Source organism: Ornithorhynchus anatinus, chromosome 5, assembly GCF_004115215.2.
Source record: "Ornithorhynchus anatinus isolate Pmale09 chromosome 5, mOrnAna1.pri.v4, whole genome shotgun sequence".
Lineage (NCBI taxonomy): Eukaryota > Metazoa > Chordata > Mammalia > Monotremata > Ornithorhynchidae > Ornithorhynchus > Ornithorhynchus anatinus.
In genome coordinates this window covers 71,968,504-71,993,109 of record NC_041732.1, presented here as the reverse complement: position 1 = coordinate 71,993,109, position 24,606 = coordinate 71,968,504, and the positions used below count along the sequence as shown (strand labels likewise).

The window sequence follows — 24,606 nt, the reverse complement described above, 5'->3', positions numbered from 1 at the left end:
AGTGGAAAGAGCCCGGGCTGGGGAGTCAGAGGTCATGGGTTCTAATGCTGGCTCTGCCGCTTGTCTGCTGTGTGACCTTGGGCAAGTCACTTCACTTCTCTGTGCCTCAGTTCCCTCAGCTGTAAAATGGGGATGAAGACAGTGAGCCCTACGTAGGACCACCTGATGACCTTGTATCTCCCCCAGCGCTTAGGACAGTGCTCGGCACGCAGTAAGTGCTTGGCCCATAGTAAGCGCTTGGCACATAGTAAGCACTTAACCAATACCATCATTAAGGAGAAGCATTGTGGCTCAGCGGAAAGAGCCCGGGCTTGGGAGTCAGAGGTCATGGGTTCTAATCTTGGCCCCGCCGCTTGTCTGCTTTGTGACCTGGGGCAAGTCACTTCACCTCTCTGGGCCTCATCTGGAAAATGGGGATGAAGCCTGGGAGCCGCACGTGGGACCACCTGATGACCTCGCATCTCCCCCGGCGCTTAGGACGGCACATAGTCGGCGTTGAACCGAGGCCAACATCATCATCGTTAGTAGGGAAGGGGAGGAAGCAGAGGTAAAGCCAGGAGGAGGAGGAGGAGGAGGAGGAGGCGGAGCCGCCGCGCTCCCTCCTTCCTCCGTCGACCCCCCGGCGGAGAAGAAAAGAGGAGGGGTCGTGTGGGGAGCCGCGTCGTCCTCCTCCCGGGCGGGCGGGCCGGTCCTTCGCGGGCCGCCCTCCCCTCCCCTCCCCTCCCCTCCCCCTTCCCGCCGGAGCCCCGGCCCCGCCCCCTTCGCGCGGCCCCATGGGGCTTGGAGTCCCCCGCGCGGGCCGGCGCGTCCCCCCGCCGCCGCCCGAGACTACAACTCCCAGCAGCCCCGGCGCCGCCCTCCCGCCCGCCTCGGGCAGGGGGGCGGACTACATTTCCCGGCAGGCTGCGGGCCGCTCCCGCCCGCCCCTCGGAGACACGAGCCGAACTGGGCGTCGGGTCGGGGAGCCGGTCCGGTTCCCGCTCCCCGCCGGCCCTCGGCCCTCGCTCCCTCCCTCCCTCCCTTCCTTCCTTCCTTCCTCCCTCCCTCCGCCGGTCCCCCCCCCCCGCCCCCCGCCGATCTCCTGCCGGTTTCCACGCTCCCCTCCGCTGGAGCCGCCGCCCCCGATCATGGACTCCGGCTCCCGCGCCTCCGCTTTCCACCCCGAGGTGAGTGGCGCCCCGGCGGGATGGCCCCCGGTTCCCCCTTGCCCGCGACCCCGGTCCCTGGGGCCCCGCCGTGCCCCTCTCCGCCCCCGTCCTCTCCTCCCCTCCAGCTCCGGCCGCCTTTTTCCCCCCGGCCCCGGCCCGCCCTCCCCGCGGACGGGGGCAGGGTGTCCCTTGTCCCCCATTTTCTCCTCGGCGCCTCCTTCCCCTCCCCTCCCCTCCCCGCCCATCCGTCCCCGCCCCCGGGGCCCCAGGGGCCCCCCGGAGCCCCCCGGAGCCCCCCGGGCCCCGCCCCCGCCGCTCGGGCCTCTCCCCCCGCCGCGGGTGGGAGCCGCCCCCCGGCCTCCCTCCTCCTCCCGTGCCCGGAGCCGAGGCGGCCGGTCCTTCCCCCCATCCCTATCCCCATCCCCATCCCCACTTGTCGCCCTTCCTTCCTCCGGGATGATCGTTTCCTCCGCTGCCCTCCCCGGGCTCCATCCACGGACGCCCCCCTCCCCCTCCCCCTCCCCCTCCCCCTCCCCCTCCGAGGATGCCATCCCCTCCCCCCCAGGCCCCCCAGGCCCTCCAGGCCCCCCAGGCCCCGACCCTTTCTCCCCCCGCCCCCAGCAGCTCCGCCGGTCCTTCCCCACGCCCCCCGATCTCCCCCCATCCTCGGCCCCTTCGCGAGACCCCCTCCCCCCTCCTGCCAACGTCGTGCCCGCCCCCTCCTCCTCCTCCTCCTCCTCCTCCTCCCCCTCCCCGTCCCCGCCCCTCCCGGGCGGGCGATCGGTCGGTCGGTCGGTCGGTCGGTCGGTCGGTGTGTCTGTCGGTGGGCGCGGCCGGTCCCCGCCCCTCTCCGGCCCCGGGGGCGGGTCCCGGCCTTGTCCGGCGGGGGAGGGAGGTGGCGCCGGGGCTGGATGTGGCCGGGCCGGTTTGGGGGACCCGCTCCTCCTCCCTCCCATCCCCCTCTTTCTTCCCCCCGAGCCGGCCTCCGCCCCCCGCCCCCTCCCCGGCCTGGGATCCGCACCTTCCCGGGCTCGGCGGGAGAGCCGGGGGAGGGAGGGGCCTCCGGGCTCCGCACCCGCCGGCCGCTGCGACTCGGAGACCACCCAGCCCGGCCGACCCCCCCCTCCCCCATCCCCCGTCGTCACCCCCCGGGGCTCAGGACGGGCCCCCCGGGCCGCACCGGCCGCCGTTGCCCGTCCCGGGGGCCCAGCTCGCCCTCCGCCACCTGCTTCCCCGCTCACTTTCTTTTGCAAGTTGCCCGGTGAAATGGGGCGCTTTCGGACGGATGGTCCCTCCAGCCGGCGCGGGATTCGGGCCCGGTCCCTCCGGGGGGGATGGGCCTGAGGCCCCGCTGCCCGGCCGGGACCGGGGGGCCGGGAGGGGGTGGGTGGTGTCCCTTTCACCCTGCAAGGGGCGCGAAGGGGAAGCCTTGGACGAGCACCTCCCGGGCCCCGGGCCGGACGAGGTGCTGCTCCCTCCGGTCTTCGGGGCCCCGGGAGGAGCCGGGATGGAGACTTAATGCGGGATCAGAGACGGGAGACGGGCCCAGGGGTAGAATCTGAACCCCAACGTTGCCTCCCATGAGACCGCCCGCCTTCTTGCCGCCACCTGGTTCGGAGGGAGCGGGCGATGGCCGCAACAGAAAATGTGCACCGTCGTCGGAGCTCCCGATGGCGGTTGTGGAGAATGAATGAGGTGGAGGGGAAACCTCAGAGTAAATCCCTCATCTGGAAAAAAAAAAAATAACCCCACCTAACTACTGAGTATGGTGGCCTTGCCAGATAGGCGGTCAGGAGGTTTTTCTCCACCCTGCCCCCCTTCCGCCGAAACAGACGTTTCGGGGCCAGATGTCACCAGGCGGTCCGGGAGGCATCGAGTCGCGCCTCTCCACCTACAGTTGTGGGGAGAAAACTCGGGGATCTCTGGATGACTGTGTGAAATAACCTTCGAAATCGGTAAAAAGCCATGTCGCTACTGCAGCAGATAGGGGGAAGAAAATGTGTTTTTAAAATGGAAGGTGGCCAGATCGGTAGCGGAAGGATAGTCGTTAAAGCTCCTGCCGCGGGAAGGGACGAGGCGACGCTAATGGGGCACCGGGTTATCGGGACGATTTGAAGATTTTGAAAAGAATATATTCCGATCGCTTACCCGGTTTCCAGAATGCGCAGCGGGGTCTCGTAATATTTGTCTTTCACCCTCGTCGTTTTTCCCCCCGCGCGAGTGTACGTTCTTGCCCCTTTCACGTTTCTAAGCGTTTCACGTTTCTAACGCACGGAAGAAGAAGAAAAATCGTGAGTTCTCCTCCGACGTTCTGCTGGCTCGTTATTGGGATTATTTTCAAAATCTAAACTTCCTCTTCTGCTCTCTCCGTTTCTCGAACAGGAATACTCTCCCAGTTGCAAGAGGCGTAGAACCGTGGAAGACTTCAACAAGTTTTGCACTTTTGTCTTGGCTTATGCTGGCTACATCCCCTATCCAAAGGAGGTAATTTTTTTTTTTCTCCCTACCCCGGGCTTGTCCATTGTCACAGGAGGCTCGGCTCTTCTCTCGAGGGCTCAAAGAGAAGTGTTCTGTGATAACTTGGTGAGGGCCACCCGAGGCGGGTCATTACCGTGGGCACGGACTTCGGTCACCCGAGGCCTTTAACTTGAATATTTTGTGAAATTCATCCGAGAATATGGGGACCTACCGACTGTGTTACAAAGCGGTTGTGACGAGGAGGTGACTGTTTAGATTTCCAGAGTCTTTTGGGAAGGAAATCGATCCGTCGGTAAACACGAATGATTGATTGAGTGATTGGAAGGAAATCACATAGGTGGTGTCAGTCTAGAGAGGCTGAGCAATCATTTGATAGTTTTCACCTGTTGCTGAGGTGGGCTTTCTTTGCCCACCGCAAAGTTACCCAGATGTCGTGTTGCCAGGTGGTCTGAGGCGGTCACCTCCATTGGAGCTCACGGTCTCCCCAGGGACGATTCTTCCCGACTGTCCTGTCGGCAGAATCAAAGGGTGCGAATATTCGTAAAGATCGACGGGAATCACAGATATATGCGCGGTACAGCTTAGCGACTTGTGGCAGTGGTGAAAGAGTTTACCCAACTCGCCCCGTAAGCCCAAAGAGGGGGGTGGCCCCTACAGCTGGGAAACGAGGATCGAACAGAGGCCGAAGGGGGAAACTCGTGAAATCCACCCCCCGCCCCGAAAGCGTACTTTTAAATCAAGTAGCTGGTGGCTGAGATTCCCGTCAGGGACTCCAGAAACCCCACAGCTAACGGAAGGCCTTGTTTCTCTCTCTCTCTCTCCCCCCCCGGGTAGGAGCCCACTTTGAGAAGCAGTCCCAGCCCGGCCAACAGCACCGCTGGCACCGTCGACAGCGACAGTTGGGATGCCGGCTTCGCCGACCTCCCCTCGGCCGTGTCCCTGCCGGTCAGCGACCGATGCTTCACCCACTTACAGCCTTCCCTGCTGCAGCGAGCCAAACCGAGCGGCTTCTTGCTGGACAGAAAGAAAACCGATAAGCTGAAGAAGAAGAAGAAGCGAAAGCGAAGAGACGCCGAAGCGCCTGTGGCGGAAGAATACATGGGAAGCCTGCTGAAGCTGGAGGCCGCGGGTCCGTATGCCGAGAGGCCCACCAGCCCGGCCCTGCAGGACATCCCCCAGGCCCCCGGCGACCGCTGCTCGGGGTGGGATTCCGACACTCCCTCCAGTGGCTCCTGCCCAGCGGCGACTCCCGATCAGGGCGTAGAGATTAAGACTGAGGGCAAACGGACTGTCATTCGGCAAGGGAAGCAGGTGGTGTTCCGAGACGAAGACAGTACCGGCAACGACGAAGACATAATGGTGGACTCGGGTAAGAGGCCTCCTTTCCTTTTATCGAGCGGGAGCCGGGGAGAGACCGCTTTTGCCACCCCCCTCCACCCCCCCGGGTTGGGAACCGACTCTTTTTAACATGCCAAGGCCTAATCTCACGGGATCCGGGGGGCCTCGTGCCTTCTGTTAAATCGGAGGAGAGGGTCACCCTTTTGAACCCCCACCCCCAGAAGCTGGGCCGGCCCGGGTGGCCTAGTGATTTTCATTCCTCGGAGGCCCGGTCGGGGGGAGCCGTGTGTCTCTGGATCCCTTTAGCGGGGCAGGGCCAAACGTGAAGATGACCTGAGAGGTTTTCTTCATTGAGATGTATTTCCTTCCTTCTAGATGATGATTCCTGGGACCTCGTCACCTGCTTCTGCATGAAACCTTTCGCCGGGCGACCAATGATCGAATGTAACGAGTGCCACACCTGGATTCACCTCTCCTGTGCTAAAATCCGGAAATCCAACGTTCCCGAGGTATTCGTTTGCCAAAAGTGCCGGGACTCCAAGTTTGACATCCGCCGCTCCAACCGTTCCCGGATGGGCTCCAGGAAGCTGTTTCTGGACTGACCAGCGAGCGGGAAGACTTTGAAGGAACGGAAGTGCTGACGCGTTTTCCTTTCCAACCTGAGCTGTAAGCAGTGGTGCAACCGTAGTCCCTCTGACATCCAGGTGCCTAAGTGAAAAGGACAGGTTGTCCAGTGTATGAAACTGTATATAGCCTGTGACTTGGGGGGGGGGGGTTAAAAAGTCTTTGTCGGCCAAAGCTGCTGCTAGAGCCATGTCCTCTGCAGTCAAGGTGGACTAAATGCCCAAGTGTTCTGTGGGGGTTTGGTTCCGCTGAAAATGAGGGTACGTGTTCGATATGAATTTTTGTTATCGTCCCCGACTGGAAAAGTGCTAGTTTTCACTCCCGCTTTCGACTCTGCCAGGGGACGGGCCTCCAAGGGGGCAGTAGCCGGGGGAGCGGGGAGGAGGAGGAAATCTCTGGTCTCTGTGGATTAATAAGTAAACAGCCATATGTTTTAACTTAACCGTTCGCTTCTTCCCGAGTGTAAGTCTTTGCCCTGAGTGTCTGTCTGTATAGCAAACCTAACACCGCTCTTTCCTTAGCTAACTGTCACTCGCCCGCTGCTGCCTACCGTCGGGGGGAGGAGCCGGTGGACCGCACGGGGGATCTCACTCTAGCCTTGCTCTGGGGAGAGCGCCGCACCTACGATGGCCGGGCATTCGCAGATCCTCTGCCGGTGCATCGAAAGGAGTGGCTTGGGACCGCTGCGGTTTGGAGGGGTCGGGCGGAGGCAGCCAGAGTCTGAAACGTTTTCCCGTGTTGCACGATGTTTTAAAAAAAGAAAAAACAAAAACAAAAAAACCCACACAAACATGTCTCTTTTGCACGATGAAGGCCAGACCGAGTCTTTGGCAAATTCTTAGTTTGCCCAGTTCTCTCGGAACGTGTCCCGTTTTGACTAGCCAGTGGGTAGAGAGGATTCGCTTTCTCAAGTTTTGGAGCAGGTTGACTCTCTCTTCTTCCTCGAAGAGACCGAGGCAGGACCGTAATAGGCGGTCATTAAAGGATGCTACTATCGCTCCTCCTTCAGTGGGGCGTGGAATTCCACTCCCAAGCTGATGGAAATCCACCCTGTACCCAGTGGGCTGCCTGGGCCCTTTGGAGCTGAGTTTTTGGTTTTTTTTTCTTTTTCTCCATCAATGATTTCCCAGGCTAAGTTGTGTAACGTGACGGTCTCTCTCTGTCGGTTTGAGTAGACGGATGTCAAACTTCTGAATCTCGGCACTCTGCTGGACCACAGAGCAGGCCTAGAGAGAATCCTCTAGCTAAAACCGACCTGTATTTAGGGACCCAGGACTATCCTGAAGGAAATGAACTGAAGAAAACCAGGGAGTTTGGGTGTCTGTCATCCCAGGTAAACTCTGCTATGGGGCAGTCGGCTCTATGGACTGTCCGACTGTCCTGCTTTGGGGGTCTGAGACAAGAACTTAACGCTTCTTTCTCTGTAACCCAATTGATGAAAACACTGTATTTATTTAGCAGTTCAAACTTTTGTTCTTGAAAATGTTCCTTGTTAGTTGATCGATGTGTTTCATAAACATTGTGCCCTGAAAGGGGGTTTGGAGGGAAGGATGGAGATGCCCGGTTTTTTTTTTTTCACTGGTTTTTTTCTGTTTTGTTTTGTTCCCCCCAGAAGAGACTGACCGGCAACCCCTCCCCCTTTTTGACTAAGCTGCCACTTTCTCACTTTGGTTTTCTTGCAGCCGGGGCATCAGATCAGAACCTTCCAATTTCCCTCAGTGGAAAGCTGTAATACTGTCTCACTACAATCTCCATTTAATCACCCCCTCCCCCTTTTGTGGCGTAGTGTCCTCTACACGGACGGTTTATCCTGCAAATTGTTCTTCGAGTTCAGATACAGTTAGAATAAAAAGGAGTGAAAAATGGAGGTCCTGAAACCCAAACCCAAGGGCAAATTTCTACTATAGAAAAAAAAATGAAAAGCCGGTTGTAAAATCATCCTCTCCCCTAAAAAGCTGTCCTACACTGGCTAGGGCATGGCACGCACCAGAAGCTCCAGAACAATTTGCCAAAGAATTTTTTTCCCTATAGAAAGTCTGCCCATTTGTCTCCACCAAGAGAAGTAACCAAAGTATGAGAATTTTTTTTTTTTAAACTCCACAAAGCGCTCTGGACGCTGTGATCTTGAAAATTCAGGAATAAGTGTGGTCTCGAAATGTAACCGTCCGCAAAGTCTGCTGGAAATACCTGTGGAATGTTCTCTGCCTGGAAATTGATCCGAGAGGTCACAGCCCTTGGTTTTTGTTTTTCTTGTTCTATCCCTTAATATCCTCCCCTCTCCTCACCAAATGCCTGTGAGTGGGGTCGGAAAAAATCCAGATTTGTTGTTTTCCTGTATTAGATTGAGTTGGGGAGGCTGCAATCGGCTTCATTTTATGCGAATTAGGCATGGCCCCTTCCCGAAGGCCAGGCAGGTGGAGTTTGGGGCATCTCCCTCAAACGGGCTCTCCCTTGGGTTGCGGCCAGACATTTAACATCGTTTACAAGGTTTGGGGTAAATACAAAGTCTATGTGTATAAAGAGAAGCTGTTTCTGTGAAACTCTGTATATTTGTAAATAAAAATATTGATACTTTAAAGTTCATGCCCGGCCTCCCACGTCTAATTTGTTATTGATGAAAAATTTTCCGTTTCCTCGGGGACTAGACTACGTGTCGACGACTGGGTAAAACCAACCTCCTTTGCCATAGAGAGAGGTGAAAACTACCTACAGCTTCTGGATGGTATTAAGATCAAGCTAATTCTTAGGAAAGCAACCCTAAGGCTAACGGAGGTGTGCTTCACCTCCGAGGGGGATTCGCCTTCCATTTTGTGGATGATTGGCTACTAAGATGTGATAAGTAGGCCTTTACCGACTAGTAATTCCAACATCTCAGCACACCTCAGACAACGGAGGTGACAAAAAAAAAAGGCCTGGACTTGATTTTTTTTTTATGCTTTTTGCCCGGTAGATACTTTGTTCTTCATTAGCATCCTATCCATGGTTAAATGGGCAAGGAAGAACTAAAACTCAATCCATCATCAGTGGTATTTACCAGACGGCTAATCGCAGATTACTTTTATGGACAGGTTTACCGTTGGACCTCGTTCCTGTCCTCGAGTTTCTTTCAGCATGTCTTTCCAGTTTCCTCCTGGTTCTTGGCGAAACGTTCGATTACAGTTTTGCTAAAATGGGCGTGTTTGGCCATAATCCATCGGGTATTTATTAAGAGTTTATGGTGGGCCCGGCACTGAACTAAACCCTTGGGAGAGTGCGATACAGCGAGGGTCTTTGGGAGGGTTCCTGGGTGCGGGGGGGCTTTCCCCTTATCCTCCCCGATGCCCATCGATTAGACGTAATGTGGAGTTGACGGCAGTAGAGAAGGCTGTAAGCCCTTCTCCGATAGAGTTTGGGGGAGATGTGCCTTGGAGAAGCCCAAGACTCAACTGGGATTTGAAGATGATGATGGTATTTAAACGCTGACTATGTGCCAAGCACTGTCGTAGTGATTTGGTGAGGGGCAGGGGGGAGTAGGCCCTGGGTTGGGGAGGGAAGGGGGACAATCGTTCAGACCGGTAGCTTGGCAGCAGGGGTCGGGGAGGGTCGGGGCAGGGGCCAGCCGCTGGGAAGGGCCCTCCGCTTGCACAGCGCCTGGCCAGGGGTAACGCGTCCGGCCTGATTCGGACCCCGGCGGGGTGGCCACCGGTCCGGGGGTCCACGGGTCAGCGGGTCTGGGCCGGGGAGCCAGCCTGGGGGCGGTGGGGGGCTTCCCGGCGGGCTCGGGATTCCCCCCCGCCCCCCATTCATTCATCCAGTTTCTGTCACAGCGTTTAGTACAGTGCTCTGTACACAGCAAGCGCTCAATAAATACGATTGAATGGAGTGTTTGCTGTGTATTGAGCACTGTATCAGCGCTTAGAACAGTGCTCTGCACATAGCAAGTGCTTAATAATAATAGTAATAATAATAATAATAATGATGGTATTTAAGTGCTTACTATGTGTAAAGCACTGTTCTAAGCGCTTGAGGGGGATACAAGGTGATCAGGTTGTCCTGCGTGGGGCTCCCAGTTTTAATCCCCTTTTTACAGATGAGGAAACTGAGGCCCAGAGAAGCGAAGTGACTTGCCCAAAGTCACACAGCTGACAAGCGGCTGAACTGGGATTTGAACCCATGACCTCTGACTCCCAAGCTCGGGCTCTTTCCACTGGGCCACGCTGCTTTTCAATACAATAATAAATGTGATTGAATGAATTAATTCAATCATATTTATTGAGCCCTTGCTGTGTACTGAGCACTCTATCAGGGAAGTGAGAGAGAAGCAGCATGGCTCGGTGGAAAGAGCCTGGGCTTGGGAGTCAGAGGTCGTGAGTTCTAATCCCCACTCTGCCCCTTGTCAGCAGACCTTGGGCAAGTCACTTCTCTTCTCTGGGCCTCAGTGACATCATCTGTAAAATGGGGGTGAAGACCCATGGGGGACAAACTGATGACCTTGGATCTCCCCTGGTGCTTAAAACAGTGCTTGGCACATAGTAAGCATTTAACAAATACCAACATTATTACTATTATCAGCGCTTAGACCAGTCCTTTGCACATAGTAGACGCTTAAGAGAGGAGCAGCGTGGCTCAGTGGAAAGAGCACGGGTTTGGGAGTCAGAGGTCATGGGGTTTGAATCCTGGCTCTGCCACTGTGTGACTGTGGGCAAGTCACTTCACTTCCCTGAGCCTCAGTTCCCTCATCTGTAAAATGGGGATTAAGACTGTGAGCCCCATGTGGTTCAACCTGATCACCTTGTACCCCCGCCCCCCTGCACTTAGAACAGTGCTCTGCACATAGTAAGCGCTTAACAAATACCATTACTATTGTTATAAAGAGATGCCATCATTATTATTATCGTTATTATGTAAGTGCTTAACAAATGCCATTATTATGATTAGTCGCTTGGACAGTAATAATAATAACAACGATGGCATTTGTTAAGCGCTTACTATGTGCGAAGCACTGTTCTAAGCGCTGGGGGGGAATGGAATACAAGGTGATCAGGTTGTACCCCGTGGGGCTCACAGTCTTCATCCCCATTTTGCAGATGAGGTCACTGAGGTACAGAGAAGTGAAGTCACTTGTCTAAAGTCAAAATCTGCAACAAGCAGGGGCCACACCGTGCTCACAGTCCAGAAGAGGGAAAGAGGAGGGGAAGGAGGGGAAGGCGGGGAAGGGTCGGTCCAGGAGGCGGCCCCTCCCCCTGCTGAGGACTCCTCCTCCCCCTTTTCATTCATTCATTCATTCATTCATCCATCCATCCATCCATCCATCCATCCATCCATCCATCCATCCATCCATCCATCCATCCATCCATCCATATTGATTGAGTGCTTACTATGTGCAGAGCACTGTACTAAGTGCTTGGAATGTACAGTTGGGCAACAGAGACCATCCCTGCTCCATGAGGGGGGGGTCACAGTCTAATAATAATAATAATAATTATTATGGTATTTATTCATGTGTGCCGAGCACTGTTCTAAGCACTGGTGTAGATACAGGGTAATCAGATTGTCCCCCGTGGGGCTCACATTTTTGAATCCCCATTTTTACAGTTGAGGGAACTGAGGCCCAGAGAAGTGAAGTGACTTGCCCAAGATCACACAGCTGACACGTGGTGAATCCGGATTAGAACCCACGACCTGTGACTCCCAAGCCCGGGCTGTTGCCACTGAACCACGCTGCTTCTAGACGAGGGAGACGGACAGCAGGGCAAAAGAGAACGAAACAAAAACAAGACCACATCATCAAGATGAATAGAATCAAGGGGATTCATGCATTCATTCAATAGTATTTATTAAGCGCTTACTATATGCAGAGCACTGTACTAAGCGCTTGGAATGGACATTTCGGCAACAGATAGAGACCATCCCGGCCCAATGACGGGCTCACTCTTCCCCCTCTGTCTTTCCCCCTCTAGACTGTCAGCTCCTTATGGGCAGGGAATGGGTCTATCGACTCTGTGTACTGTACTCTCCCGAGCGCTCAGCTTGCCGGCTGTGTGACTTTGGGCGAGTCACTTAACTTCTCTGTGCCTCAGTTACCTCATCTGTAAAATGGGGATTAAAAAACTGTGAGCCCCACGTGGGACAACCTGATTACCTTGTATCCCCCAGCGCTTAGAACAGTGCTTTGCACATAGTAAGCGCTTAACGAGTACCACCATTTATTTATTTATTTATTTTTACAGTGCTCTGCACGCAGTATTCATTCAATAGTATTGATTGAGCGCTTACTATGTGCAGACCACTGTACTAAGCGCTTGGAATGGACAATTCGGCAACAGACAGAGACCATCCCTGCCCAATGCCGGGCTTATAGTCTAGTCGGGGGAGACAGGCAGACCAAAACGATAGCAATAAATGGAATCAAGGGGATGTACACCTCATTAACAAAATAAATAGGGTAATAAAAACCTATGCAAAATGAGCCCAGGCGGAGGGGAGGGGAGAAGGGGAGGAGCAGAGGGAAAAGGGGGCTTAGGTGAGGGGAGGTGAAGGGGGGAAGGGGGAGGGAGCAGAGGGAAAAGGGGAAGCGCAGTCTGGGAAGGCCTCTTGGAGGAGGTGAGCTCAGGATGTCCACCTCACTCAGAAACTAAAGAGGGTAATAAATGATGTATAGTAATGAGGCCGGGCTGAGGAGGCTTGGGGGCCCCGGGGGGGGCCGGGTCAGGGGTCAGAGGTCAGGGGTGGAGGCCAGAGCTCCCCGGGCCTCCCTCCTCCTCGTCCTCCCCCGGTGGTTGGGCAGGTCCCCCGCGGGTCCCCGGCGCCGCCGCCGCCGCCATTTTGGTGCGGGGAGGAGCTTGGGGGGGCGTCGGGGGGGGGAGGGGGGGGAAGTGGGGTGCGGGGCGGAGCGGGGCGCGGGGCGGAGCGGGGCGCGGGCCATGCCGAAGTCGTGCGCCGCCCGCCACTGCTGCAACCGCTACAGCAGCCGCACGAAGCAGCTCACCTTCCACCGGTCAGACACGCACCGCCCGGGCCCCACCAGAACCCGGGGGCACGGAGGACGGGCAGGGAGGACGGGCAGGGAGGACGGGGCCGGGGGGGCACCGGGAGGGAGAGGCCGGGCCGGGCCGGGCACAGGCCGGGGCACAGGCCGGGGCCCAAGCCGGGGCACAGACCGGGCGCGGGCGGGCCCGTCCCCGTCCCCTCCTTCTCCCCGTTTTTGCCCCCTGCCGCTCTTCCTCCTCCTCCTCCTCCTCCTCCTGTTGCCATGCCCCCCGGCCTATGCCCCCCCCCCCGGCCCATGCCCCCCGCAGCCCGGCGCCCAGGGCACAAACCCCAATCCCCAAACCCGGGCCTGGGACCGCGGGGGCTTCTTTCCCCCAACCCCTGGCCCCGTGGCGGCACCGCCCCCCACGATCCCCCTCCGTCTCCCCTCCCCGTCCCGGACCCCCCCGATCCCCCTCCTGGATCCCCCCCGAGATCCCCCTCCCCCTCCTGGGCTCCCCCCCCGAGATCCCCCTCCTCCCTCCTGGACCTCCCCCCCAACATCCCCCTCCCCCCTCCTGGACCCCTCTCCCCGAGATCCCCCTCCCCCCTCCCGGACCTCCCCCCCCAATATCCCCCTCCTCCCTCCTGGACCCCCCCATATCCCCCTCCCCCCTCCTGCACCCCTCTCCCCGATATCCCCCTCCCCCCCAGATCCCCTCCCTCCTCCACCCCCTCCTCCCCCGAGACCCCCCTCCCTTCCCTTTCCCCCTCCGGCCCGGCCTGGGGGCTCTGGTGCTTCAGTGGGTGCCGGGGAGGGGGCTGGAATTCTAACCAGGCAGGAATGACCTTGTCGCCCCAAATTAACACTAACACACACCCGCGCTCTCTCTCTCCCTCTCTTTTCATTCATTCAGTCGTATTTCTGGAGCGCTTACTAGGTGTAGAGCACTGTACTGAGCGCTTGGAATGGACAGTTCGGCAACAGGTAGAGACCAACCCTGCCCAACAACGGGCTCACACTCTAAACGGGGGAGACAGACAACAAAACAGATCACTTAGAGACACACACACACACACACATGCACAACCCCCCGCCCCCCGTCCCCAAGAGTGACCATCATCAGCAATATTTACTGATATCCACACATCTAAGCCCCCATTATCTCCTACCTCTGCGTCGCCAGCTGTGTGACGTTGGGCAAATCACTTTACTTCTCTGTGCCTCAGTCACCTCATCTGTAAAATGGGGATTAAGACTGTGAGCCCCACGTGGGACCACCCGATCACCTTGTATCCCCTCAGCACTTAGAACAGTGCTTTGCACATAGTAAGCGCTTAACAGATACCACCGTTCCCCGACTAGACTGTGAGCCCATCATTGGGCTGGGATTGTCCCTATCTGTTGCCGAATTGTACATTCCAAGGGCTTAGTACAGTGCTCTGCACATAGTAACCGCTCAGTAAATACTGTTGAATGAATGATCTGTGCACTCGAATTCCCCCCTTTTAGCACTTGCTATTCACCCCTCCTCAGTCCCATAGCACTTAGGTACTATCAATCAACCATATTTTGAGCACTTACTGTGTGCGGAGCACTGGACTAAGCTCTTGGGAGAATAAGATTCAACAGAGTAGGTAGACCCACGTCCCCCGCCCACAGCGAGCTTAAAGTCTAGAGGGGGAGCCGGTCGCTAATATAGATGCATAATTTATAATATCAAGAAGTATTGTGTCATGGGTGGTGGGAATCAGTGGTGTGACAAGATGCTTCATTGATTCGATGTTTCAAGTGATTGAGTTCCTATTCACCCAAACAATAGCCGCCTCGTAGATCAAGTGTGGAGGAGAGGTTTTTTAGCAGTGGAGAGAATAGGACCGGTCCCTTCGTTGAAACAGATGGATGAGGTGCTAATGAAGAGGATGTTTTCGAGGTTTTTTGGGAGCGCTCTCTCTACCAGCAGAGACTCGGGGACACCATTTTCTCAAGCTCTTGGACCATGGCCTCCGGGAAGGTTGATTGAGTCGGGGTTGGGGTGAGGGAGGGCAGGAGGAGGGGTAATAATAATAATAATGTTGGTATTTGTTAAGCGCTTACAATGTACCGAGCACTGTTCTAAGCGCTGGGGTAGATACAGGATAATCAGTTTGTCCTATGTGAGGCTCGCAGTCTTAATCCCCATTTTACAGACGAGGGAACTGAGGCATTGAGAAGTTAAGTGACTTGCCCAAAGTCACACAGCTGACAGGTGGCGGAGCCGGGAACAGGTGGCGGAGCCGGGAGTGTCTCCCTAGTTTTAGTCAGAAAAACCTGGCAGTGGCCTGACCGTTCCCATTTTGCTCTCCCCCGCAGGTTTCCGTTCAGCCGGCCAGAGCTGTTGAAGGAATGGGTATTGAACATCGGCCGGAGCAACTTCAAACCCAAGCAGCACACCGTCATCTGCTCTGAGCACTTCAAACCCGAGTGCTTCAGCGCCTTCGGGAACCGCAAAAACCTGAAGCAGAATGCAGTGCCCACGGTGTTCGCTTTTCGGGAGGCTGTGCAGGTGGCAGCAAAGCCCGGTCCTTTCCTTTTGCCCCATGGCGGGAGCGGGAGGCGAGAGGGGAAGTTCTTCCAGTGGGTGAGATTCTCAGGGAAGTCAATCAATCAGCGGTGTTTATTGAGCGCTGGCTGTGTGCAGAACACGGTACTAAACGCTTGAAATGAAGCCCCGGAACTCTAGAACGGACACAGCCCCTGGCTGTTGGGCAGAGAAACATATCATTTGGCAGAAGTAAGGGAACTTGTCTTTCTGGGCGACTGTGATTTAAGATCCCTTAAGAAAAAATCTCAGTAAAGAACAAGATGCCCAGCCGATAATGGCCCAGGCCTTTTCCCTGCTTCCGACCTCCCTTCGGGCTCATGCCCTTGTGCCTGGCGGTGACCTTTCTGAGGCCACAAGGAGCAGATTCCTAGCAAAATTCAGATCTCCATCGTCTGTCTGCCTCAGTGCTTAGCACACAGTAAATGCTGGATGAAAACCCCAATGTAGTCATTGGGTCCTAGCCCCAGGAGGCTGGAGGTTGGGGCCTTTTTTCTCGTATGACTCCAGATTGATTCAGAAAAAATCATTCACCCTAGCAGGTGGAATGTAGGATATGAAAAATTTCCTCAAGTTGAGCAGTGGTTTCCCTGTCTCTGTCAGGGAGCTCAGGCTTTTGAATATAATAATAATAATAGTGGTGTTGGTGAAGCGCTTATTATGTGCCAAGAACTGTTCTAAGCATTGGGGAAGATACAAGATTATCAGGTTGTCCCACGCGGGGCTCACAGTCTTAACCCCCATTGTACAGATGAGGTGACTGAGGCACAGAGAAGTGACTTGCCCACAGTCACACAGCTGACAAGTGGTGGAGCTGGGATTAGAACCCACAACCTCTGACTCCCAAGCCCGTGCTCTTTCTGTGAGCTTCCCCAAAGCCTGAATAATAATAATAATAATGACTGTGGTATGTGCTAGGCGATAAGCATATGTCAAGCATTGTGCTGCCAATTTCTGGGATAGACACAGTACCGTCAAAGTCAGGAACAGTCCCCAGCGCACATAGTGCTCACAGTTTAAGGGGGAAGGAGAAACGGGTATTTAATCTCCATTGTACAGCTGAGGAAACTGAGGCCCAGAGAAGAGAGCCATCCTGTTAAACCCACTCTCAAAGTTTGTGCTGAGTGAATGTTCCTCTTGCAGCTGGTCACGGAGAACGCAGGCCCCTCCCAAGGCAGAAGAAACGCAAAATTACAAAAAGAATGTATGTCCGAGTCCCGGTCACTTAAAGGTTTCAGAGAGAATAATAATAATAATAATGTTGGTATTTGTTAAGCGCTTACTATGTGCCAAGCACTGTTCTAAGCGCTGGGGTAAACACAGGGGAATCAGGTTGTCCCACGTGGGGCTCACACTTAATCCCCATTTTACAGATGAGGGAACTGAGGCACAGAGAAGTTAAGTGACTTGCCCACAGTCACACAGCTGACAAGTGGCAGAGCTGGGATTCGAACTCATGAGCCCTGACTCCAAAGCCCGTGCTCTTTCCACTGCGCCACGCTGCTTCTCTAGAAGCCGGTGCCTCATCTCAAGTTCAGCATCTTGGATACAGTGGAGGTTCAAATGCTACTGACTCAATTATTTACTGAAGCTGAGGATGGGCAACTTAAACTCTGAGCAGATGGTAGCCTTCCTACCTCTATGTTGTTACCTTATTGTACCGGAGCTCTCAAATCAAGACCTGTTCCCCCTCCTACTTAGATCGTGAGCCCTAGGTGGGACTGGGACTCTGTCCGAACCGATTATCTTGTACCTACCCCAATGTTTAGTACGGTACTTTTTTTTTTAAGGTGTTTATTAAGTGCTAATGATAATGGTATTTGTTAAGCGCTTACTATGTGTCTGGCATGTACTAAGCTTTGGGGTGGATACAAGACAACAGGTGAAGACACAGTCCTTGTCCCACATAGGCCTCACAGTCTTAATCCCCATTTTACAGAAGAGGTAACTGAGGCATAGAGAAAGTGAAGTGACTTGTCTAAGGTCACACAGCAGACGAGTGGTGGAGCCGGGATTAGAACCCAAGTCCTCGGACTCCCAATTCCCCGCTCTTTCTCATTGTAAGCGCTAAGCAAATACCAAGATTACGATAATTATTTCCTAAATCCACCTATAAGGAAAGTTGAGTAAAAGACTTTCCCCATCATCACATTTTCTCCATCTTCCCTTTCCATCAAACTGCCAGGGTTTTCAAAGAGGTCAGAGGTTTTGGTTCCCATTTAAGAGTTTCTAATTTTCTCTCTAGCGCCAGGAAAAGATTATGTGCTTCCACAATTAGGAAAGCTCAGGGCTGGTTGGCTGCTGTTACTTCTCTTAGGAGAGGCCAGTGTTGGAAGGATTTCACGGGGGAGAGACGGGTAGCGGCTGATGGATGTGTCTGGCCTGACTACCAAGCCCAGAGGGGGCGAGACCCACACTAATTTTGTGTTGCTGCTTTTCAGGACTTCCCAACTGCAGTGGCCGAGAGCAGAGGGAGCAGCCCCGGAAGGGATGTGGAAATCGCATTTTGTGAAGAGCGACAGTTACTTACTGGTGCTGAGGCCCCTGACAATGAGGTAATACGTTTTACGCCTGGTGGCTCACAGTAATAATAATAATAATAATAATAGTAATAATTATGGCATTCGTTTAGTGCTTACTCTGTGCCAAGCACTGTTACTTGGTAGGTACAAATTAAATGGGTCAGACACAGTCCTTGTCCCCCATGGGGCTCTCAATTCTAAGTAGGAGAGAGAAGAGGAATTGAATTCCCATTTTACAGGTGAGGCACAGAGAAGTTAACGTGACTTGCCCAAGGTCACCCAGCAGGCAAATGGCAGAACAGGGTTCATTCATTCATTCAGTCAGTCATATTTATTGAGCACTTACTGTGCGCAGAGCACAGTACCAAGCGCTTGGGAAAGTACAATACAACAATAAACAGTGACATTCGCTGCCCACAACAATGGGCAGTATAGAGGGGGGAAGACAGATATTGACACAAATAAATAAAGTTACAGATATGTACATAAGTGCTGTGGGGCTGGGAGGCCGGAAGAGCGAAGGGAGCGAGTCAGGACGATGCAGAAAGAAGTGGGAGATGAGGAAAAGTGGGACTTAGTCTGGGAAGGCCTCTTGGAGGAGATGTGCCTTCAGGAAGGCTTTGAAGTCGGGGGGGAGAGAAATTGTTGGATTTGAGGAGGGTGAGCGTTCCAGGCCAGAGGTGGGATGTGGGCCGGGGGTCGGCGACAAGACAGGCGAGACGAAGGCATAATGAGAAGGTTGGCACCAGAGGAGCGGAGTACGCGGGCTGGGTTGTAGAAGAAGAGAAGCGAGGTGAGGCAAGAGCGGGGAAGGTGATGGAGGGCTCTGAAGCCAATGGTGAGGAGTGGATGGGCAACCACTGGAGTCTTTGGGTCTTCTGGCTCCTGGGCCTGTGCTCTTTCCCTAAAGCCAGGCTGGCTAGAAGAACAAAGACTGTGTTTAGACTTGGGCAGGGATTGTCTCTATCTGTTGTCGAATTGTCCATTCCAAGCGCTTAGTACAGTGCTCCGCCCACAGTAAGCGCTCAATAAATAAGATTGAATGAATGAGCAAAGGAAGCATTCACGACGGTAGGGGCTCACCACCTGGGGTGAATACTCTGAGCAATCAGTGAATCCATGGTACTTACTGAGCGCTTACTACGTTCACAGCACTGTACTAAGCATTTGGGAAAATACAATATAACAGAGATGGGAGACACATTCCCTGTCCGCAAAGAGCTTACAGTCTAGGGGAACAAGGAATGTGCCGGCCGCTTGGGGTAGTAAACCAATCAGCCTGCGTGGAGCTCAACAGAAGTAGCAAATTCGATCCCTGCCCTCAAGCTCTACTATCTGTGCTGGAAAGTTTGCAAGAATGCCTGGGACCTGCCTTGATTGGCCTACCGTGAGTTTTGTCAGATTATTTTAGGGTCAGTTTGAGCAGGGACTGTCTCTATCTGTTGCCGATTTGTACATTCCAAGCGCTTACAGTGCTCTGCACATAGTAAGCGCTCAATAAATGCTATTGAATGAATGCATGATTTGGGGCTCTCTCATTTAGACTGTAAGCGCACTGTGGGCTGGGGACAGATCTATCAATTCTGTTATATTGTATTTTCCCACGTGCTCAGGACGGTGGTCTGCACCCAGTAAATGCTCGGTAAATGCCATTGATTGATTGACCAGTCAGTTGAAAGCCATTGATTTCAGCTGTTGCAGAAGTGGATTTTTTCAGCTGTGAAATGGCATCCTCTAGCCTGGCTCCCCACTGTGCCCCCTCCCCGACCGGCAGCGGCCTGGAGCAGCAGTTGCTCCCCTGGCCCCCAAGAAGCTCCATCTCCCCACCCCCTCATGCTCTCTCCCTGTAAGTGCTTCCCCTTTTGCTTGAATATTTGAGTCCCAAGAAGAATTGGCCACTAGAAAATGAGGGGTGCAAAATGGACCATACAGATCAGGTCTTTGTTCTGGATTTTCATACGTGGTCAGGACCTAGCTGAGACAAGGAGATGGGATGTGGCATAGTAATAATGATAATAATATTAATGTTGGTATTTGTTAAGCGCTTACTATGTTCAGAACACTGTTCTAAGCGCTGGGGTAGATTTACAGGGTAATCAGGTTGTCCCACCTGAGGCATATGGTCTTAATCCCCGTTTTATAGATGAGGTAACTGAGGTACAGAGAAGTTAAGTGACGTGCCCACAGTCACACAGCTGACAAGTGGCAGAGCCGGGATTAGAACCCATGACCTCTGACTCCATCCCGTGCTCTTTAATGGTATTTATTAAGCACTCACTCTGTGCCAAGTACTCTTCTAAGTTAAGTGACTTGCTCAGGGTCATATAGCAGACAAGTGGCAGAGTTGGGATTAGAACCCAGGTCCTTCTGACTCCCAGGCCTGTGCTTTACCCACTAGGCCGTGCTGCTTCCCCTAATAGTATATTCTGTTAATGAGATGTACATCACCTTGATTCTATTTATTGCTATTGTTTTTGTCTGTCTCCCCTGATTAGACTGTAAGCCCGTCAATGGGCAGGGACTGTCTCTATCTGTTGCTGATTTGTACGTTCCAAGCTATTAGTACAGTGCTCTGCACACAGTAAGCGCTCAATAAATACTATTGAATGAATGAATAGTAACGATGGGATTTGTGAAGTGCTTACCACGTGCCAGGCACTGTACTAAGCACTAAGGTGGATAAAAGCAAATCGGGTTCCTCTGTGAGCCCTCAGCTCCTTCAGTCATCAGCAAATCTCCTTCCACCCTATGGAACAACTGCATGCTGTGGTTTTTTGAAAATGGTATTTGTTAGTGCTTACTGTTTGCCAGGCATTATTCATTCAATAGTATTTATTTATTGAGCGCTTACTATGTGCAGAGCACTGTACTAAGCGCTTGGAATGTACAATTCGGCAACAGATAGAGACAATCCCTGCCTATTGACAGGCTTACAGTCTGGGATGGAATCAAGCTAATCAGGTTGGATACAGTCCATGTCCCACATGGGGCTCCCGGTCTTAACTCCCATTTTACAGATGAGGTAACCGAGGCACAGAGAAGTTAAGCCACTTGCCCAAGGTCACACGGCAGGCAACTAGTGGAGCTGGGTTTAGAACCCAGGTTCTGATTTTGTTCCCCAAAATTGAGGGGCCACCGTATTGTAAACTTTGTTAGTCTGTAAGCTTCTTGAGGGCAGTGTATAGTGTAGTGTATAGTGTAATTTCCCGAACATTTAGGACGGTGCTTTGCGCCCAGTAAGGACTCAACAGATACCACTGATTGATCCAAAGATCGATGGAACAGAACTCCTCGGATTGATTAGCTCCTTGCTTAACCAGGCACCGGCCACTCGGAAAGCCTGCCTGTGAAGCGGCATGGCCTAGAGAAGAGAGGCAGCATGCTGTAGTGGCCAGAGCACGGGCCTGGGAGTCAGAAGGACCTGAGTTCTATTTCTGACTCCGCCACTTGTCTGCTCTGTGACCTGGAGCAAGTCACTTCATGTCTCTGGGCCTCAGTTACCTCATCTGTAAAATGGGACTTGAGACTGTGAGCCCCACAGTCTCCGATCTGCTTGTATTCACCCCAGCCCTTAGTACAGTGCCTGGCACCAAACACCATAGTTATTATATATTAGTGGATAGGGCACGGGCTTGGGAGCCAGAAAGACCTTTCATTCATTCATTCTTTCAGTCATTCAGTCGTATTGAGCGTTTACTGTGCGCAGAGACTGTACTAAGCACTTGGAACGTACAATTCGGCGGCAGATGGAGACAATCCCTGCCCCACAACGGGCTCACGGTCTAAAACAGGGAGTCAGACGTTAAAACAAGTAGGCATCAATACCATCAAGATGAATAGAATCATAGAAATATCCCGGCTCCGCCACTTGTCTGCTGTGTGACCTTTTGCCAGTCACTGGACTTGTTGTAACCCCGTGCCGCTTTTTGGAACCCCAACAGCAGCCTGGGCTCCCCGAGCTGCCCTGCCCATCTGGGCAAGGCCCGAGTCTCACCCTGGACCCGGAAGTGGGCGTCGGTGTTCCCCCCCCCCCCCCCCGGACCACAGTGGCCCGTGGCCCACGGGATTGCTCTCTAGCCTGTGTTCACCACCCCTCCCCCACCTCTGTTCCCAGGCCTTTCTCTGCGGAGCCACTGAAGTGGCATCTCGCCTCCTGCCTCCTACACCCGCTGAGGCAAGAGGCTCAGCCCCAGTTCAGACTGCGGATCACAGCTACGCCCTCTTGGACTGCGAGTCACTGAAAAGAAAGTTCCTCCTCACGCTGGAGGAGAACGAGAGGCTTCGGAGGCGTTTGAAGGTGCAGAGGCAGGAGGTCCGGAGGCTGACCGGCTGCCTGAGGGCCTGCAGCTGCCTCGGGGCCCGCGAGGTGAAGCGGCCGCCGCCGCCGTGGCGGAGGAGGAGACCGCAGGCCCGAGGGCCGCCCGGGAAGCGGAGACTGCGGGCCCGAGAGCGGCCCGGGACCGGAACCTAGCCTGAAGCCCCCGACCTCTCTCTCCAGTCGGTCAGTCGTATTTATCGAGCACTTACCTTGTGCAGAGCACCGTACTAAGCTCTTGGGAGAGTACAGTGTAAGAGAGGCGCTCCTCCCTTAACTCACCTGTGCCGTGAGGGAGTGGTGGCGGGTGGCAGGTGGTCCGGTGGAGAGGAGAGAAGATGCAAGGGAGGGATGGGAGCAGAGAAGTTGTACAGACTGGATTGACACCCCCCCCCCCCCCCCCGGAGGTCAGAGATGGGGGAGGCCGAAATCTGCGGAGGATGAGGCCGAGGGGGCAGAATCCACGATGTGTAAGTGGGCGTGCGGATTGAGGGCGGTGCCGGACAGAGCCTCTGGGCCGGGATCAGCCTGCCCCGGAGCCTATTCGGCTCCGCCTGGTTGAGCGCCTGTTCCAGATTTGAACAGGGGTCAAGGAGCAGATGCAAGCGGGGGCTGAGACACCCTTCACCCCCTTTCCCAAGACGGAGACCGGGGCTCCAAATCAGATTGCACCCTCGGGACTGGGCGGGGGCTGAAGAAGCAGCTTTTCCCAAAGTCTGGGAGAGATCAAGCCGTTTCCCGGATCCATTCCTTTCCCTCAGCGGCTACCTTCCCCCCGTTTGGGCCCTTGTCCTGTGCCTGTGATGGTAACCCTGACTACCATTCCAGCCCCCTCACCGTTCAGGCCGTACTTGGCATTGTTGCCCAGATCATCTTCCCAAAACATTATGCTGCACATCTCCCCCGCCCCTCGATATCCCCTACTTCCAACGTAACTTCCCTCGCCTCGAATCCGAGCTCAGCATTAGGTTCCCGGCGGTCTGCTCCCGCACTCCATCTTACCTATCTACTTTTCGCCCGCCCCACCGTCGGCTCACCCGTTTCCGTCCTCCCGCTCTCACCTAAAAGTACCTCGCTCTCATCTCTCCTCCCTCTGGCCCCTCCTGGTTCAATCTTTCCCCCTGGCTTGGAACTCCTTCCCTCCCCTGAAAAAAAAAACTACCACACCTCAGCGGTCACCTCCAGCACTGATCTATTTATTCCTATCTATCCATCTACCACCCTCACATATATGTATAGTCACTTTTTTACTATCCTCTTTGTAAATATCTCTACGTCCATCTTCCCCCATAAGAGCCTAAGCTCCTGGGGTGGGGACAGCGATTGTGTCTTGTGTTTCTGTTGTACTTTCCACAGGTGTTGCATTTAACGGATGCTCAGTAAGTCTCCTTTTCAGCTATCGTTCCTGGTGATGGGCTCTCCCTTCAGGAAAGACAGACGGGCCTCCGTCTTGAAACTCCAGGACCCAATAATCATCGCAAAGACATTGCTTTTAGGGTTAATGGCCTGTTAAGCACCACTCACGTTTTGGTCCTGCCAGTCATGTTCCTGCCGGGGCCCGGGGCGCGGTGAGCGAGTGGAGCGAGTCCTCTGATGATGATATTTGTGGTATATGTTAATTACTATGTGCTAGGCAGTGCACTATGCACTGGGGTAGATACGAGATAATCGGATTGGACCCAATCCCATTCCCACATGGGGCTTACAGTCTTAACTCCTGTTTTACCGATGAGGAAACTGAGGCACAGACAGGGTAAGTAACCTGCCCAAGGTCACACAGCAGATAGTCTCCCCACCTTCAAAGTCTTATTGAAGGTGCATCCCCAAGAGGCCTTGACTAAGCCTCTTCTCCCACTCTGCATCACCTCGACTTGTTCCCTTTATTCATCCCCCCTGCCCAGCCCCAGAGCACTTAATGTACATATCTGTAATTTTTTTATATTAATGTCTTCTCCTCTAGACTGTAAACTCATTGTGGGTTAGGAAGTGTGTCTGTTATATTGTACTCTCCCAAGCACTTGGGACAGTATTCCGTGCACAGTAAGCGCTAATAAATACAATTGACTTACTGACCGGAGTTGGGATTAGAACCCAGGTCCTCTGACTTTCAGACCCATGCTCTTTCCACTAGGCCCATGCTGCTTCCCAGGGCCTTAGCTCCGTGTGGGCAAGGATCACGTCTACCAGCTCTCTTGTACTTTGCTTTTGTAAGTGCCCAGTATAGTGCTCTGCACACAGGAAGTGCTCAATAAATAGCACTAACTGATTAAAATGGTTTTTCGTATGCAAGGCCCATTTGTAGCCAAAGCTATTGCAGAAAATCCCGATTCCACTGTGGTCCTTGCCCCGCCACCTAGCCAGCTAATTTACCGGATTCCGGTTGGGCCTGTCCACCTTGCAGGATACCTTAAAAAAAGAACAATAATAATGAAAACTGTGGCATTTGTTAAGCACTTTCTATAGTCCAAGCAGTGTACTAAGTGCTGGTGTAGATACAAGATAAGCAGGTTGAACGCAGTCCCTGTCCCACATGGGGCTCACAGTCAAAGCGGGAAGGACAACAGGTTTTGAATCCCCTTTTTACAGATGAGAAACCAGAGGCCCAAGGGCAGCACGGCCCAGTGGGTAGAATACAGGTCTGGAAGTCAGAA

General features: G+C 54.1%; 2 protein-coding genes across 2 annotated transcripts; both read left to right on the top strand.

The window, feature by feature from the left end:
* The first annotated feature begins 1,070 nt into the window (after positions 1 to 1,070).
* On the top strand, positions 1,071 to 8,171 carry PHF13 (PHD finger protein 13). Its single transcript, XM_029066367.2, has 4 exons — positions 1,071 to 1,166; positions 3,531 to 3,632; positions 4,461 to 4,995; positions 5,340 to 8,171. The coding sequence occupies exons 1-4, from the start codon at positions 1,128 to 1,130 to the stop codon at positions 5,564 to 5,566; spliced, it is 903 nt and encodes a 300-aa protein (XP_028922200.1). The 5' UTR covers positions 1,071 to 1,127; the 3' UTR covers positions 5,567 to 8,171.
* Positions 8,172 to 12,479: 4,308 nt separating this feature from the next.
* Positions 12,480 to 23,620, top strand: THAP3 (THAP domain containing 3). Its single transcript, XM_029065378.2, has 4 exons — positions 12,480 to 12,564; positions 14,890 to 15,082; positions 17,560 to 17,673; positions 21,755 to 23,620. The coding sequence occupies exons 1-4, from the start codon at positions 12,491 to 12,493 to the stop codon at positions 22,109 to 22,111; spliced, it is 738 nt and encodes a 245-aa protein (XP_028921211.1). The 5' UTR covers positions 12,480 to 12,490; the 3' UTR covers positions 22,112 to 23,620.
* The last annotated feature ends 986 nt before the right edge of the window (positions 23,621 to 24,606 follow it).